The 19,788-nt window shown below is 33.9% G+C and overlaps 1 protein-coding gene across 3 annotated transcripts in view; it reads right to left on the minus strand.

Moving 5' to 3' along the window:
• Window positions 1–19,788, minus strand: part of LOC125057045 (cyclin-dependent kinase 14) — a 99,452-nt gene that overhangs the window by 15,438 nt on the left and 64,226 nt on the right. For all 3 annotated transcript variants that reach the window (XM_047660472.1, XM_047660474.1, XM_047660473.1), the window contains exon 3: window positions 7,855–8,013. In XM_047660472.1, the coding sequence (XP_047516428.1) occupies window positions 7,855–8,013 (159 nt within the window). The remainder of the gene's footprint in view (window positions 1–7,854; window positions 8,014–19,788) is intronic.

The raw sequence follows: 19,788 nt of genomic DNA on the forward strand, positions 1-19,788 counted from the left end.
ATTGGCGTATAAATTATTAATCATTGGCTGCATCTTACAAAGCAATCATGATTTTATTCAAAGGTTTCTACTGACATACATATTACCTATTGATAAAAACATGAAATAAAATATTCGTAGCAAATTAAAGGCTATTTAAAAAAACATTTGACCTCTGACAAGAGACGCTCATTAAGAATCTTTAATCGCAAGCGGATTAAACTATGAAGTAGCTAATTACCAACATTTCAAGACAGAAAAAATGCTCATTAAATCGCTTTTAACATTAGTTCTTGTTTATACTAGAGCTTATACCTTGATTAGAGCCAGCAACTATTTATAATAACATAAAATATGCGTTGTATAATTTTACTATAACATATTTATTTTAAAAAGGCACACTAACGAAACATATATAGACACTTAAAGAGAACACACGACATAAAAACACAATATATCGATGACAAGTGTGCACAACACTTTAAGAAAAAAAATACAATTATAAAAGAGAAATTAATACTATAAAAATAAACTAGATTAAGGAAAACAAATATCTAATAATTAAATCATATATATGTCAACGTAAAATTGTAAAAACCATTCGATTGTAATCTATTTTAATTCAGCGCGTGGCATATACCGTTCAACCAATCAGCGCGCGAGGTGCGTACCGTTTCACAATTTGACGATTTCACTTCGATAGATTATAATCTACCGAATAATAATACGTTAAATTGTAAGCAGTACCTTGAGTTCACAATCTTTCGACAGTTTATAATCTCGCGAGATAGATTACAATCTAACGGTATTTACAATTTTACGTTAACATATACATACAATTATAAAAAATTGATATCTTTGACCTAACAATGGCTGGAGCATCTTATACCTGAAGAATACTTTCATAAAATGTTAAATGTTGAAGGGGAAACATAAAAGTAGCATGTCTTATGTAAAATCTATGTATATCAAATCCTAACATTTTCAACATACGGAAGTCATAGAAAAACAACTCCGACATAGTTCTCTTATCTCTGAATCTTACCCTAAGGTATCGGATCAAAACTACTCAATGTGGTTGTACTGGGTATACCGCACCCAGCTCTACTAGCCTGATAGAGTAGCAGGACCTCGAACATACAAAAACATTTAACGTTTTATCAACATTGATAGAGGCTTTATGAATTTCGGCTCGCCCTTGTTTCGCCTGACGTTTCCCTAATTAAAATTGACACCTGAAGGACCATTTGTCATCCCGACCTGTTTGGGGGATTAAAACACGCGTAATATTTATTATCGCGACAAACTTCGGTACGATAATAGCGCTCAATTAAGATGCTTTGTTGTCAGGTGATGTCATTACATAAATTCGATCATAATTTTAAAGTAATTAATAATAGAAGTGACAAGAGCAGTGTTAGCCTAGTGGCTTCAGTGTGCTTCTCATCCCTGAGGTCGTAGGTTCAACCCCAGCTGTGCACTAATGGACTTTGGATGTGAGGATGCCGGTATCCTTTGACTCAAAAACTCAAAGGCGTCAGGCACAAAAGGATGATCACCTACTCGCTTACTAGGTAAACACGATAATGAAACAGATACAGAAATCTGAGGCTCAGACCTAAACGGTTGTAGCGCCACTGTATTTTTTTAAATAATAGAAGTCAATTTTGTATTCCATTATTTGAAATCAGTAATAATCGCTAGTACTATCGAGTAAGCTTTCCCATTACCGCATATACTAATTTATTGTAGGTACATTAGTAATAAAATTTTGTTTGGAGGATCCTCTAGGAATTAAAGTAGGGAATCTCAACTTGAGAGTGTGTGCCATATATTGTAGCAACACTAATACTTTATAATGTATTTTAAGCAATACAGTGAGGAAATGCTGCCAGCGTTAAAGGTACCTACACTGCCACAGGGACCAAACTTAATAAATTTGTTATAATTTTAAATTAATAATTGTAAATAGTGTATAGTTGATTGTTATAATTACTAATAAACGATATATTTTAAAACTCAAACTCAAAATATCTTTATTCATATAGGTAAACAAGCACACTTATGAACGTCAAAAAAGAAGTTAAATTAATTGTAAATTTACTACGAGTTCGCAAGTCAAGGCAGTAGAGGCGTAGCGTTTTAAACAATATATTTGCCAAATCGCGTACACGTACGTACGGCTGCAATTTCCAAAATTCACATCTTGCATGGCTAATTTCAGACTCAACTTGTATTGTAGACGTGAACATTGTACGAGAACTTCATCATATTACACGAATACAACTTTGTGTTAGAAGTTAGAACAATTAGCAAGTTAGTCTTGTCTTTAGTTTCTGTTTAATCTATTTCTTCTCTAACTACTTGCCTCGGCTTTTGACTACATATTTTGACATATACAGACTTATATACTAGATGACCTGGTGAACTTTGTACCACGTCATATTTGTGTCAAAATTTTTTAGAACAGACCAAAGAGATCGGACCTCATATATAGGTATATGACAACAAAGCGACCATTTTTTTTTAAAGACAAAAAAAATAATTTTCGGCTATAGTATATTCTTTACTTCTTTTTTTCTCAACATTTCGATTTTCGTGAAATTTATTCAACTTATTCTTTGTTTAAGACAAGAAATGACCTTTCAAAAAAATTGATTCCATATTTAAATCAATTGAGGCTTTTTTTAAATACTGTTACTGTATTAAAGAAGCGATTCAATTTAAAACATTTCAATATCAGACAACATTCAAGTATAATGCGTATGAAGGTTCATAATTGGAAAAGCTACTCAATTACGACGAACTTGTTTTTTTTATGACCGGGTGAAATAATTAAATATCTAACATACTCGTAGATAAGAAAAAGAAACCTGTTAGTTTTTTATGTCACGTGATACAGCCGCCCATGGATACTCACACTGCCAGAAGGCTCTCAAGAGCGTTGCCGGGCTTTTAAGAATTGGTACGGTATTTTCTTGAAGGACCATAAATCTAATTGGTTTGGAAATACTTCAGTGGAAAGCTTGTAACTGCTGGCACGATACTTAAGACCTTTTTAGCTATATACTGTATATTGTCTTTGTATATATAAAAAGTAAAAAAAATTTTGACATCGTCACACTCGAAATAAAAAGATTCACTTTTCTAGACAATTTAGTTTTACATGAAATGTAATAAATTAATTCTAACAATAACTCACGTCTTAACTAGTTAGATTAGATTATGAATAATTTTATTATATACATTAACTTGATTATTTGACGCTAATTAATACTGATTTGCTACATACTGGATAGACACATATAATTAATATAAATTGTTTACGCATAAAGCCAAATAATAAAAGAAAAACTCTTGTCAAAAAGTAATAGAACTCATTTACCAGTAATACAAATTAATTAAGAACATTACTTCTATTTATTAAACTGAAAAAATTATGTATTTAAAATACATGTATTGCAGAATTTTAAAAATTGCAGGATTTACTTAAATTAATTAGCCAGAGCGGCGAGACAAAGCTGTGGCGAAGATTCCTAAGCCAATAAGTATTTCATTAATTAGGTGTAACCGCAGTAGCACTGCAAAGAAAAGCAATTTATACTATTTTCATTTGCTCTGATCTTACGTTAGGTAGAGCTTATGTTTTGACACTTAATTATACACCTAAACAACATACAGGTAGTTGTATACATATTATATAATCATTAAGATTATGGTCATGGTTTGTAACGTCGTTAGGTTTGACTTTTGGGGAAACAATTATTGTTACGAGTTATTTTCGTTTCACATTTGTTTAACGTATAGCTGGATTTTTATGCCTGTATTAAAATACGAAGACATTTACTACAGTTGAGTATTTTCGGACACAAAAGCAGGATACCTGGCAGGATATAAAATTAAAAACTCTTTAATTTCCTGCTAAGACAAACAATAATTATTAACTATTACGATTTATACATAGCAACAAATATAATAATTATTACAGGTTACAGTTTTAGTAGGAACGCCCTTCATACCTATAGACCTCATCACCTGGAGTATGGGCCAGCCGTTTTATAAAAGTCATCTTCCCATCGCATCTTCCATTTTGAAGGCATATAAGCATGAAAATGAAATTGCCTTATCGATAAGAAATGTCTGATGCCCTATTAGGAGGTTGAAACAACAGTCTTGTTATTTCTATATCCAACTCTACTTCATTATAACTGGAAGCTCAATAAACAAGTATACAACCGAGTTTATCCAGTTTAAACCTTTTGTGACGTTCGGGCTACAAACACTTGTCGTTCCCATCTGGATTTACTGTGTTCGGGAATTGTTAGAATTTTTTTTTTTTCAGTTTTCCCTATTGACTTTAAAAATATAAATCACTTGTAGATATTTAAATAATTAAAAAAAGAAAAGCTCGAACTTTCTGCTACCTTAACTTCTGATAATAGTAAAAATGATTTAGGTTTTTTTTTAAACTTTGTTTTGTTTTTCATTATTAAGCTAGTTTTTTTTTTCTATTGTAATACTGTGGTTGTTGCTTTGTTAAAACATTTCACCATATTCACTTAAGGTTCTTTTTAGAACAAACAAAGTAAGAAACATTGATTCTATCGTTTTTAAAAACAAACACTACGAGGAATGTAACAAGCAATTCTTTGTTTTGTTTGGCGATTGATTTTCGTGCTTTAAAACCTCTTAATATTCGCTTTCATGGAAATAACGATTAAGTTCTTTTCAATTTTCTCTGCAGTCAGTCAGTGTTTTTCAATTAGTTCTGTGATTGTAGGTTTTCGTGGGTGTTTAAAAACCTGATTCCCTATAATCACTTTCTTGGAAGTTTGTTTACCAAGGTTAGGCCACAGTAGTGGTTTTGTGTCCGTAAATTGTGTTGTTTAAATTTTCAAGTTGAAATTCGTTGATAGCGGTGTAAAAGTACAAATATAAGTGTGTGTGTATGTCCCATTCTTTTTAAAGCATTGCAAGTATGAATTAGGGTCTGTAAAGAAAAGTACCAACTCTAGCTAGACCTCTGGCGGCGGCTGAAGCGAACCTTAAGTCATGACGCCAACTTGGATTTACATTCAGGGGACACCCCTGAACATATTCCAAAAAAAAATCCGTTCTCTAGTAGGTACTTTGCAAAAAAAAACCCGGCGCTTGTAATAACCGGTAGTTCTAAACGATGTCACCATGTAACATAAGCTCTACCTAACGTAAGATAAGATCAGAGCACGAACATTACGCAAAATCAAATAAAAACAGTTACAAAAGATATTTGTTTGACAATTGACATTGCTATTGACGTTACATGGTGACTTGTATTTACTTATTTAGGCACTTAACATATGATACATGACACATTTAATCTCTAATCTAATTAAGAGAAGCTTTTACGCTATCTCATCATTCATTTAATTTGGTCTAAGCATCTAGTTTTATAAAAAAACTCTGTTTATTATGTACAGTAATAAAAACTCCTCTAAAATTGCAACGTTATTCAAAACACGTACACCATTCACCCTAAATGTATCAAAAGGAAATACAAGTAATAAATGGGCGATACATAACGATAACATTCAAGAGTTTTTCGATAATACGAACAATTGTAATGGTGGAAGTAATTGGCAATTAATTTGCTTCGACGGGGCGTTAAATTGTTCGCGAAAGTGCTACTGGGCTTAATACTTTACGATCGCGTCTTGCGTCTACAGTTTGCATTCGAAGACATTTATCTACATGTATCAACTAAATCATTTGTTATTTTAAATATAACTAATATAGTAATTGTCGCAGGTGAACAAAAATTTTAAAAACAACAAAAATATCTTGGCGATTTTAAAGAGTGTGTTGTTCTTCTCGTCCTTGATTTGAGAACTGACAGTAAACGTAAATTTAGAATTCTTCACTGACTGTTACAAGTGTACGTTTAGTTACCTATATGAATAAATGATAATAATGATTTTTATAAATAAGGGCCTCGGCAGCTAATTTCTATTAAAACTAGCCATTGCTATTACTATCACTTGGCTATGATAGCTCAATGGGACATATATCCAGCGTATACGAATTATTAAAAGTCCGGCAACAAACTAGCGAGTCCTCTGACATTGAGAGTATTCATGGGCGACGGTATTACTCAACATCAGATGAGCCTCCTGCTGCCGTTTGCCCTTTGTACTAGACTGGAGTATTACTGTAGACCGTAAAATCTGCAGCCAAACACCAACCACTAGACCGATGACACAGTTAATAATATAAACTAACCTGAATTAACTAACTTATAATATAACTAACAACTTGAAATACAACTTGAATTGAATTGAAACCTCAAATACATATATGTACTAACAATTCTAAAACTCGTTCAAACTGTAAAGGTTTTCGGATTATTCTTCGGGTTTTTGGATTATAATATTTTACGTATCCGACATCACACAACTACTGTACAGTTGATTTTTACAGATGTATTTGGTAAAAGTTTTTTGCTTTTCCGAAAAGAATTCGAGTTACGAGCCTTTGCAAACGTAGCAGGCCGCTTGCAATGTGTTTGATTACTTTTTGAATACTTTTCGAACACACATTTAGGAACCCTTTTATCTATAAAAAGGTCCAAAAAGTTTTTCCTATCAATCTTTACATATAAGGGATATTCACTAATCATATTTATTTTACATAAGTTATCGTTTACACTTAAACAAAAAACAAGCAGCTTCTCTATCATTTGTATATGTTTTATTTATTCAAAGCCGCACAAAAACATAAGAAAATTCGTCGAAGTCAGCAAGACTTATTATTTTTTTGTACGATATTCTTAATGGGCGGATAGATAGGCTATTTACTGTCATTAGTAATCTCTTATCCGCATACGACAAGATACAATTGTTCCATGTGCCTCGTACGAACACGAATTACCTTTATAATTCGCCAATGTTTCGGGTTTTATTTAACTATGACACTAATTATGAGAATATTGATATTTTCCACCTCTCCCAAGATGTGAGAAAGTATATGAAGAGGCGGGATCTGATTTTGGTTAAGCAGTAATTTGAAATATTAAGAATTATTTGTCGTTTGCTTAATGTTAAATTTCAGTTTTCTTTCATTTTTTAAATTATTTTTGTCTTTTTATGTACTTTCTGTTTCATATATATTGTTTATCTATGTAATCTGTTTTGGCTTTGTATATTGTCTAAGTGATTTGTTTTATAATATGTATGTTAGCTGTAAGATTACTAATAAATAACATAAACAAGATTTAAATTAATAATAAGGCCGGCGTGCATGTTAAAATGAAAATGAAAAATGAACACCGGGTACCTCTAATAGCTACGCTTGTGTCTCCCAACCCGAAGGTCGTGATAGACATAGAAAAGCGACATGTATTGCACGCAACCTCATAGTACCCATATACAGTCAGTCATGTGTGTCAGTTCATATAGCTGATCACTTATATACGTTAAATTATTATTAACGATTTACACGAAGAAATATGTTCTAGTCATTCCCTGTTGTAGTTACATACAACGCAAACCTATCTATAAGCTACCCAAAAGACGCTCATTCGCCCAACGCTTCCGCCCAATCTCTTTCAGAGGCCCATTTTTAACCACTTTCTTAAAAAATATATATTTACTATAGATTCCAACTTTATACAATAAGCAACATCTTCTCAAGCTGTCCTATGCTGAAATGGTAACTATTCTTCTTGTGCAGCAGTAGTTTAAATATAAAATTGTAAGTGTTATGTAGTTAATATGTCAAAAGGAAGAGACGAGCTGCCCACGACACAGGGAATCCTAGCCCACTTTCTTTTTTAACGATACATTATTTTTATTGTAATAATGTTTTTTTCTTTAATTTCTTTCAGTTATAATTACTTACCATAATGTGAATCCTTATCATTAGGTATATTTCCGTTTGGTTCTAATCGGTCTAGGCATTCTTCCGAGTATCCATTGTAGGGTAGTTTGCCACGCGCGCCGCTACCGCCAAACGGTCGATCTCTGCATTTGTCTTCGCCTTCCGACTCGTCTTTTGTTGCTGTAACAAGAGAAATTACTATATATAAAAATCATCTTAAACAATATCATGAATCAAACAGTTATGTTACAAAAAAAAAATATTTTGTGGGTAGACCCCAAAAAAAAGGATTTAAGCTTCAAACAGCTAAAGCATGTCTTGTCTCTTTTCTTTATTAGAAAACTGATTTGATAAAAAAATCAATAGCTATATAAGCTATAGAGTAGGAATTAAGGCTTTAATTTTCAAATATATCATCGCGTCATTTACATTGAAATATCATTAACAAACGTTAACTGGTAATTAAAGGTTCTAATACATAATTACTACAGGACAGAACAGGGAAAGGGCACTTAGAACGCCAAAATTTAATTAATACCCACTTCCAGTAGGCCTTTACGAGGGACAGGACATTAAGTACAGGTTTGGCTATTCAACCGAGTCCATTATAAACGTTTCAAGTCAATTCAGGATGGGTTTCTCTATCATAAATTCTTGATACTTAATGAAAATTATTAATATTATATTAGGATTTTTTTCTTCGTAAGATCTCTATTAGTTGGGGATTTTAAAGCAAACTTTTAAGATATGTTTCAATTGCATGGTATATAACCCTAAATGTAATGTGCCCAAATATGTACCTAATGTTTTTAATTACCACAGGTCCATATTTATCATATTATATATATTATGTGCTATAAGAGATCTCTCTTATAATCATCCCACCATATATTTAAGACTGTTGACTCTACACGTAATCTTCATTTCATTCCAATTCCCTGTATATATTAAAATATCTATTACCTAATATTATCAACTGAAATGCAAATATTAAAATCTGTTCAATAGTTTTATTTCAAATCAAATTATAACCTCTTTACTTCACGTTCATAACACTTTATAAACACTACCACCACTTAAACCATACGTACTCAATAAAACGAATTACGATACAAAAATGTTCGTCGGATGACAAATTGATTGCTTCAATTTCCATTTCGATTTGCTCGCAGGCTTTCGTTTTGATACGTTAATTAATTTACTTATACGAATTTCAGCTGAAACATTCATCCCATATTTTAGTGCAGGGGTTATTTATTTGGTTGATGATGTTAGTTTTTACATCTGCAGCACTATATGGCTGGGAGGCATGGAGTATTTATTTATTTATTGGAAACTAAACAGATACATCACTATATAGAAAAAATAAAAATAAATGTAAACATAAAATAAATAGACATATTGGACATATCCTTGAAAAAAGTTTCACTAATAAAAAATACAATACAAAGTAAGACAAGACAAAACATGACAGCAAAATTTGACACTAAACTAGCAGCTACAAAAACAAAAAAACAAGGACGACACAAAGCTTAAGATAATAAGAGTTTTAACTTATTCTTAAATGAAGCAGTAGAGGAGTGCGAAAAAGGGTCGTATAAAAGAAGACACAAGAATGCGCCTCGAAGCTTTTAAGATGTGGTATTACCGGGATGACACAAAAGTTTATGCAGACTTAACATACAGAGTCGCATATCTCGGACAGATTTTGTCTCAGATGGGCCAAATTCGTGACAAGAGACGGGCTGGTAGAAGAAAGTCGTGGTTGCTAAAGTGTCCGGCCTGTTCATAACTTCATCAATTTCATTTTAGACAGTTAGTAACTAATAAATATTATAGAAGACAATTAAGGCAAAGTAAATCGATGTACCACGATAACTAAGTGACTGCGAGAACTATCCCGAATTTGCATAACCCGCCCGAATGGTTATTGTAGGGTTCCCAACTATAGCAATAAAACATTTTTAATTCTTGTTAATATTTTACACTATAAGTATTATTAATAAGTACTAGCTGGCCTGGCGAACATCGTACCGCCTAACAGTCGATTATTTTTTTTTAAATACTTATTCTGCTATTCGGGAAGTATAGCAGAATAAGTAATATTATTAGGATAAAAAAAAGTTGATAAGACAACAAATAAAAAATTACCTTCCCGGAACCCCTCCACTAACACTTGAACTTTATGTTATGGTATTAAAGTTCAAATTGACTTTTAAGTATTATTACGAATATTTTGTATGGGAATATAGAAAAGTGTTGTTTTTAGACTTTTTCACTCAATTTTTTTTAATTTTTTTCTCCGTAAGAACCATCCTCGTACTTCAAGGAATATTATTTAAAAAAATCAGACAAATCGGTCAGGCCGTTTTCATGTTATGCCGTGACAACGGAAAACGGGTTTCATTTTTATATATATAGATGAATCCTTTTTTTGGAGTCGTTCGAAAGTCCGTAAGTTATCACTATATAAAAAAGGGGTAATTAATTTGTTGTATTAATAAATATAGCTATTTTCCCGCAAGTACTGTTTTACGTGTATGTTTTTTTAATAGGATAGCGGGATAAACGAGCCTTGGAGACACTTTTTAAAGAATTGGGGGTCGTATCTACCGGGGAAGATCCCCACCAGGAGTCGACTCCACAGTTCGCAATAGAAAATGTCTTATAAAGTGGGCAATGGAAGACTTCCTGTCACCAAATTAATGCGGATGAATACTACGGTGATTCCAACTTCCAATCAAACCACATACACAGGGGTCAATAAAAGCAATATCTTTCTAAAAAAGAGGACAACACGAAATCACTTCAAGAACGGAAGGGAACTTTAATCGACTGCTAGAGTAAGTCAAGTGAGATGAGCGTTGATTGTGCGGGGATTAGGCGGTTTATGCATAATTTTCAAACACACTGTGCCGTGTTTATCTTGAGCCTTGGCTCTTATCTCGGGTTTATTATAATCTTATAAGATCACAATTGGTTTTAGAAAGGTTAATTATCAAGTTAATTATTAATGTAATTTCAAAAGTGTATTACAAATCCGTCAATTTGAAGGTAGTCCCAGGGTAACCACGTGTATATTTTTCTACAGTCCTTAAAGCAGTTTTATTTGAATACAAGCTGTGCTGGTTTGCCTGCGTTACATCGTCGTAGTGTACCTAATACAAAAATATTTTTTGCAATCCCAAACAGTAGTAGGTACCTACTTATTTAAACTCGTTCAAACAAATAAACTGTCATTCTTTATACTAATAGTATATAAAATGATCATTTTATTCTAATTATCTTCCTATAATTTCTCTTACAACTACAAAAGTTTTTTTTTCAATCAGCATAAAATTTGTCAACCTGTGTCATTTATTTTGATTTTCTGCTACATCTAATATATAAAAATTCTCGTGTCACAATGTTCGTTCCCGTAATCCTCCGAAACGGCTCAACCGATTCTTATGAATTTTGTTATGCATATTCAGTAGGTAAGTCTGAGAATCGGCGACATCTATTTTTCATCCCCCTAAATAGGGCCATAGACGGACCGCATATTGCAGTCAAGACCGACTGCAACTTGCGGTTTGTTCAGAAACTGCTCGAGCGGTCCGTGTATTGCGAATATGAATTTAGTATGGAAACTGCAGATCGCCGTGCGGCGACCGCTACATTTTTATTTTTTAGACAAATGTTTTTGTTTTAATTTTTTCATGATACAGCATACAAAAATACAAACAACCCTTAATTGTCACCCCTCTACGATCAACACCTATTTCTTATTATAGTAGATAGTTATTTTTATTGAACTAAATAAAATTTCCTACAAATAATATTTTTACCGGGTCAGCTAGTTAAAAGTGTAATTATTTTAATTTTATTCAGTAATTGAGAAACGTCTTCTGAAAACATTTTTCAATACATCAGAAGCCTCGATTGTTTGTAACTAAATCTTAAAAAAAGTTACGACATACTTAAGAATCAACAATAAAGCACTAATGGCTCGTCACAAAAGGGAATATAAATCTTACAAATTTAAAGACAATTCAGTTGCTAAGGCCACTCGCCGGATACACTTTTGTTCACATCCAATTACCTAGACAATTTAACACGGCCTTCAGCGTGCAGTAAATTACACCATTCATTATGCATATAGCTGCACACGTTGCCGAAAACGGTGGCCATCTGCTGGCGTACTTGGAAGATAATTTATGAGTTCATATTTTAAGATAATTCACTTTTTAACACGCGAAGCCTGGAAAGTTCGAGAAATTCACTATAGGTAATGTTTTATTAAGCTACTAGCACACCGGCCAAGCGTTGCTGTGGCTAAGGTTTTTATTATATTACATAGAAGTAAACTATTCAAGGGAAACTGTAGGAGACCTTATGTGAAACGATGGTACTTTTAACACAGCGCCATCTGTTAGAATTGTATCAAACAATAAACAAATATTTGCAATAAAATAATATTGCGACTATAATTTGAGATTTAAACTTTTAAGTAAGTAAGTAAACCCTATCTTTTAAGTTGGATCAAACTACACACGGTGTGCAAATTTGATTGATATCGGTTCGGTAGTTTAGGAGTCCATTGAGGACAAACATTGTGACACGAGATTTATATATATTAAGATTTCATATATTTTAGCGCGGCGACCGAATCAAGAAATTTCGTAACGAAAATAAACCTAACACACGATGACGTAATATTGGTGCGGCATACGCGTTAGAGCGGTACAGAACGCATACTGCGTCTCACAGAAATATAATAGAATTGACATAATTACATTAAAAGGAGGGCAACTGGCTTATCGCTTTAGAGCGGTCTCTTCCAGGCAACCTTTGTGAGAAGAAAATAAATAATATAAGCAAGTGCAAAAATATATAAGACAAAACTAATGAAACAAAACAGATCAATTAAAACTTACGTAAACTGTGATCAGATATTAAAAAAAGATCAAAAAAAGTGCACATGATTCACGATAATTTTAGATCAGTTTCACATCAGTTAGTAAGCAAGTTAGGGATACGATGTGGACAGGTAATGTTTGTACAATAGAGATTTAAAGGTAGAGAAGGAGCTAAGCCAATGGGGTCGGGAGGTGAGTTTTAGAGATAGGAAGGAGTTTTAGGATTGAACAAGTAATATATAATATTCAAAGTATGTCCACCATTTGGCGGATGATATAGTAGTTCTCTCTCTTAATAGACATAGTAAGTATGTAATACAACTCTTAAATACCACCGAAATATGCAGAAAACCTTGTCCCTAAAAACGAATTTAATCTCATCCTAAAAAACCTTCTACAAAAGCAAAACTACCGACCTGATAAATTATTTAGTATTAGTCTAAATACAAATAAAGTTCAGGTTTACATTCTAAGGCATTTAATTGAAATGTATCCACACAAACCTACATTAATTGTCACGTTAAAAAGAGATTTTGACAAATATATCATATAAAAAGCTTACGTACACATTATTAAACTGCTGATTCTTTCCCTCGATCCCAAATTCAGGATCTCTGATAAATCGAGCGGCTTATCTTTTGTTTCCCACACGAGAAAATGTTGAGCTTAACGAATTCCCGGCATTAACTGAAATCGATTGTGGCTTCCATCAATTACTTCGAACTCGGTTTAAAACTTCAACTTAACACATTAACTTTGATGTGAAATCTCCCAAACACTTTGTAACTTATGCAAAACTTTGGACACTCCTGAATACGTCCACAAACCACATTCATTTAGCGAAGTCAACACCACTTGAGAGCGGCTACCGGAATGTGTATAGACAGCAAAAACACTTTAATCATTAACATGATACATGTTTCAAAATTTTAATTACATTCACTTCGACTATACTGTTATTCTCTGTATTGCGCTCCTTTCTCTTTAAAATACACAAAAAATAAATATTCCACGTAATTATTTCGTGCATAAAATGTATTATACTGTAGATGTTATGTTAAATTTAAAATAAATAGGTGGCGCTACAACCTTTTAAGGCCGCAGATTTCTGTGTCTGTTGATCACTTGCCAATCTAATAGTCAAGTAGATGATCAGCCTTCTGTGCCTGACGAACGTCGACTATTTGGGTCAAATGCATGCCGGTTTCCTCACGTTGTTTTCCTTCACCGTTCGAGCTAATGTTAAATGCGCACATAGAGAGTCCATTGGTGCACAGCCGGGGATCGAACCTCCGACCGATGAGAGTCACACGCTGAAGCCACTAGGCCAACACTGCTCTGCTATGTTAAATTATATATTATAGTAATATAGGCCTTACAACACAATGCATACCTTCACTTGTACGCAACACAGGTTTAAGGAATATTCGTTGCAGGTTACATAACCGATTCTGCTGATACTACATAAATATCAGATTACGCTATTGAAATAGCATTGTGTGAGAACGATAATTCGTCCAAACAATGCTACTGTTGAAACAACGACCATTGGTTATTTTCCGGGTAGATTATGGATTAAGAGGTTGCTTAAGCACGACGTAGTCTAGATTTGTTACTGATATTGATACTCAAACAAAATTGAATCATCAGCTGCAAAAAATAGTTCTACGGGAGGTCCTTAAGCTCAACCCCTGCAGAGTTGTTTGTATCTGCTAGTTGCGTTTGATCCACGACTTTTTGGTCACCCTGTATATGGCTATAATTATCCCAAAAGCATTACTATGTATATTGTATATATTATTTACATACATTAAAGAGAGAAAAGGCCACTCTTAAACTTTACAGGTTTATATGTAACGTTTTATTTCAAAACCCTCAACCAACTAAAAAAATGCTTCTATTTGTATAAAATGTAATAATGTCTCAATAGCTTTCAAAGAATAATTCAATAAAAAATAATAGATCAAGTTTTCATGAAGACTATTGGCCTCCCTTTAGATGCGAGTCGATGCGGGCGGTCCTTTCATTCAAGAACAATAGAAATCGGAAATTTCTTTCAAAACTTAAACTCAATCAGTCCGTGGCCTTTCATAAAGTTAGAAAAATTTAAAGATTTTATAATTTAATAATATTTCATCCTTAAAAGAACTATTTGCAAGGGAGATTTTAAAAGACGCAATGACAAAGCGCCGGGCTTTTTGCCGGGCACCACCACTATGTGGAACCAGCTGCCCACTGAAGTATTTCCAAACCAATTCGACTTAGGGTCCTTCAAGAAAAGAGCGTACCAATTCTTGAAAGGCCGGCAACGCACTTGCGAGCCTTCTGGCAGTGTGAGTGTCCATGGGCGATATCACTTAACATCAGATGAGCCTCCTGCCCGTTTGCCTCCTATTACATTTAAAACAAAAATCTTAAAAACAAAAGAAGAAAATGGTTGAGACTCTGGTATTTTATTTTCCTTTACGGCGCTGAATACGAGTATACGAACATCTGAAAGGAGGAATAGATGCTCTGGAATTAGAGGCGGATGCTTGGGATTTCCTGGACAGCTAAGGAAACAAACGTGTTCATACTAAAATGGTTACAGCTCTGTTATCAACGGTAGGTACCTGAGTTTTTTTGAACATGTAAGACTCAGAGGTCCAGAAAATTAAAAAAAAACTTTTCGTGACCAGCCTATTCGATCAAGTAAGGGTTCTTACAAGTCTTACCATCACCCAGACTCAGAGGCCGAAGACAAGGGATAGTGAAATTGATCAGCGCCACTAACGACCTTCAAAAATGAAGAGCGGGACTAAAGAAGAAGAGTGAGACAGATTATATAAACATCAGATTTCTATAAAAATCCAATAATTATTAAAATTATTGTTGTCACTCATGACGTGATAAAATACGTTTACGAGTGACTGGGTAAAATACGTTTACGAGTGACTGGGTAAAATACAAAATATAAAATCTTATTTAAAGGGAAATATGCCACAAATCTCTTCCGCTACGAACAACTTGTAATTAGTGCTGTGCATTGTTTCCGTGACACTTTGTTCCCTTCCGTGTTCCGGCGGATGTTATCATGGATCAATCTCTATAGTCTATCCTCTCCCCCCGGATCGCCATAAGGTGTAGACGTGCTGAGTGCTTTATTTTTATTTGTATTTTAATTTTAATAAATTCAAATCGAAAAATAAATATAACTGTCTACTAGGAGAACATAAACAAAGTGTAGTGTAGTCAAGCAACCATCTAATTACTACGTGCGCTCCTGGTACTGCGCCCGATCACCCCACTATCGAAGGTATTGATCCCACTCAATATTAATCTTATCGAATCCCCTAAAGCTGTGAATTTACGCCACGCCCACATCCCTACCAGCGTCACACTCGTGCCCCGCTTACCACCACTACCTGCGTCCTGCGCCCGCGCTGATTGCAACAGGTGACTGTGGCCACGCCCACTAATTATCTATTGGCCTATTTACCTTGAGCCATCGGGAACTTCTTATCGGACATTCCATTGTTTAGTGCATTCACATTTTTTGCAAACATCTGCTTGTACTATCGAATAGACAACTGTTAAACTCATTATAATAAAGGATGAATCCTATTGGAGATAAGTCACTATCTGAATCTGCCATTGATCAAATTGGTATGGAAATGGAACAAATCACTCCTCCCAACTATGTGGCCTTGAGAAACAAGAGAAGAAGAGAAGATGATACGAATGTGGACCGATTTGACGTTTTTAGAGAAGAGATAAAAACACTCATTTTAACAATGTTTAAATCGCAAGAAAGTGGCTCCAAAAAGCTTGAATCCACTCTTACCGAAATAAGTAAGACAAACACAAATATCCAGACAACTATGTCCTTCCTCGCTGAACAGAATGTAGAACTTAAAAAGAAGTTAGAACTTCTCGAAATAGAAAGGAAAAAGGACAAGGAACATATTTCTATTTTGGAGGGACAGCTAGAAGACTTAAAAAGAGATAGATTGAAGAATAACATTGAAATAAAAAATGCACCCAAGGCTGATAAGGAAACAAAAGAAGACCTTATAATTATGACCTTAGAGTTGGCTAAATCAGTCAACTGTCAGTTGAGTGAAAAAGACATTAATGATATTTACAGGATTAGATTTAAGAGGGAGGGAAATGCTAGTTCCCCTATAATAGTTGAATTAAGCACTACCTTATTAAAAATGAAGTTTCTACAGGCCTGTAAAACATACAACTTGAAGAACAAGGATAAATTACGAGCTAAACACCTAGGATTAAAATCACAAGGTCAAGAAAATATCCCTGTCTACGTAGCAGAACAGCTGACCGCCTCCAGGGCTCGGCTGTACTTCCTTGCTAGAGATCTAATGAGATCAAAATCTTATAAGTTTTGCTGGACTTCCTATGGCCGTGTCTACGTCAGAAAATCTGAAAATTCACCCATTATCACTATAAATAATGAAGCAATCGTCCAAAAACTACTAGGAGAGCAATGACTAGACTTAATTCTTGAACCTTGTTATCTCTCTCTGTCTTTGCTTGCTCGGCCCATTTTATATTTTTGTTTTACCATATTATGTTATTTCATACTAGTTTTACATATTGCCCCAATAACACCCAAACCACATCTTTTTAACTACATAGTAAAATATCTTATGTTATTCTTTTATCAAATTTTGTTCCCGATTGTACACACATTACTCATTACTACTACCAAGACACATAAATACTTTATTAACAAAGGCTTGGATTCGGCCCTACACTACTACACACACACCTTCTCCAAACATATTCACACATTATCAGTACGCGATACTTTCATAATAAGTAGACTATTTAACACACTTCATAACCAACAAGCTAATAAAATGAATGGTTTATTTAAAATTCCATCCAATTATGGATAACGTAATCTCATTGATAACAGAAATTGACAATAGTGAGGTGGCTAATTCTAGCTTATGTGATGTTCATGACATATGTAACCAATCCCCTAAATTTCATAAAAATGATTTAAAAATAATTTCTCAGAATATTGTGTCGGTATACAGCAAGTTAGATGATTTCCAACTCACCCTTGCCCAGCTTAATTTTGAAGCAGATTTGATAATTTTAACTGAATGTAGAATAGATAGTGATAAACCAATACCCCAAATGGAGAACTACACTTCTTATTCGACTACAAACCATATAAACCAATGTGATGGTGTTGTTATCTATGTTTCTAGAAAACACAGTGTCAATGTCAAAGAAATTATTCTAACACATGCATCCTGCCTCCAAATTTTATTTTGTGGAGTTACCGTGCTAGGAATATACCGGTCCCCTTCACATACTAATTCCGAGCCCTTCACGGACTCATTAGACCGACATTTAACATCTTTGAAAAATTGTATTAATTTAATTATAACCGGGGATATTAACATTAACCTGATTGACAGAAATGATGCTCCGCAGCAGGAGCGTAATAACCGGCTTTACTATTTAAACATGCTGGCTATGCACGGCTTGCTACCTGGCCATGTACTACCTACACGGTATGGTAATTGTCTGGATCACTTTATGCTGAGACTAGACAAAAATAAACATTCCGCAAATATAAATGTAATAAATACTTCTGTCACTGATCACTCCACCATATTCTTAAGGCTCTCCAATATACCAAAGTCAGGTGCTTCCACTAAGACAAAAACATTCATTGATTACGATAAGGCGATAGCTACTCTAAGAGATAGCACATTGGTGGCTGACTTAACTTCATTAAACAACCCCAACATGATTATAGAGCTCTTACTAAGTAAAATAAGACAAACCTTAGATTTACATACAGTCACTAAGATCATTACATGCAAATATCGTGTAGTTAAGCCATGGATGACTTTGGGCATTCTACGATGTGTCAGAAATAGGAATAACATGCAGAAAAAGCTAAAATTAGACCCTGATAATGAAATTTTAAAAATAACTTACCGTAGATATCGAAATTATTGTAATAAATTAATCAGAAACCTAAAAAGAAATTATAATAAACAGCAACTAATTCTAAATAAAAACAACTCAAAAAAATTATGGCAAACTGTCAACAATATTACAAATCGGAATAAAAATAAAAGCGACAATTACGAACTGCTCCACTGTAAAGAAACAGCACAAGAGTCTATAGATCATTGTAATCAATATTTTACCCAAGTTGGCAAATCACTAGCAGAAGGTATCCTTGCACAACAACCCGCATACAATTGTTCTGACAAAACTACTTCGAATTATCCTCACTTAACTTCATTTGTATTAAGAGATACTGACAATGATGAGGTTCTTAATGTCCTGATGGGGTTAAAATCAAATAGTGCTCCAGGCTGGGATGGCATTCCTACCCAATTCTTAAAGCTAACTGCTGATATAATTGTCCCTATTATTGTTCATTTGATCAATCTATGCTTTGCTCAAGGTGTCTTTCCAGATGCACTGAAAATCGCTGTAGTTACCCCAGTGTACAAAGGAGATGATAAAACGGATATAAGCAATTACAGGCCTATTTCTGTTTTACCACCTATTGCCAAAATACTGGAGAAAATAATTAATAAACGTTTAATGAACTACCTTAATACATTTAATATCCTCTCCCCAAGTCAATATGGCTTTAGACGGGATTTATCGACAGAAGATGCCGTGTTGGATCTCACATCGCTTATTACTAATGCTGTGGATAAAAACAAAAAATGTGCTGCAGTGTTTTTGGATATGAAAAAGGCATTTGACTCAGTATCAATTACAGACCTTATCGACAAGTTGGAGAAAATAGGCATAAGAGGAATTCCCTTGAAATTATTCAAAGACTATTTATGCAATCGAAAACAGAGTGTAAAAATAGGAAAACACCAAAGTGAACAATGTGAAATCACCTTCGGAGTTCCGCAAGGAAGTGTATTGGGGCCCACTCTATTCCTTGTATATATTAATAATTTATGTAACATGGATATAGAAGAGGGAACAATGTTCACTTATGCTGACGACACTGCTGTCGTTTTTGTAGCTGACACCTGGGAGGCTGTTAAAAATAATT

This window comes from Pieris napi, chromosome 16 (genome assembly GCF_905475465.1).
Source record: "Pieris napi chromosome 16, ilPieNapi1.2, whole genome shotgun sequence".
In the NCBI taxonomy this organism is placed as follows: Eukaryota; Metazoa; Arthropoda; class Insecta; order Lepidoptera; family Pieridae; genus Pieris; species Pieris napi.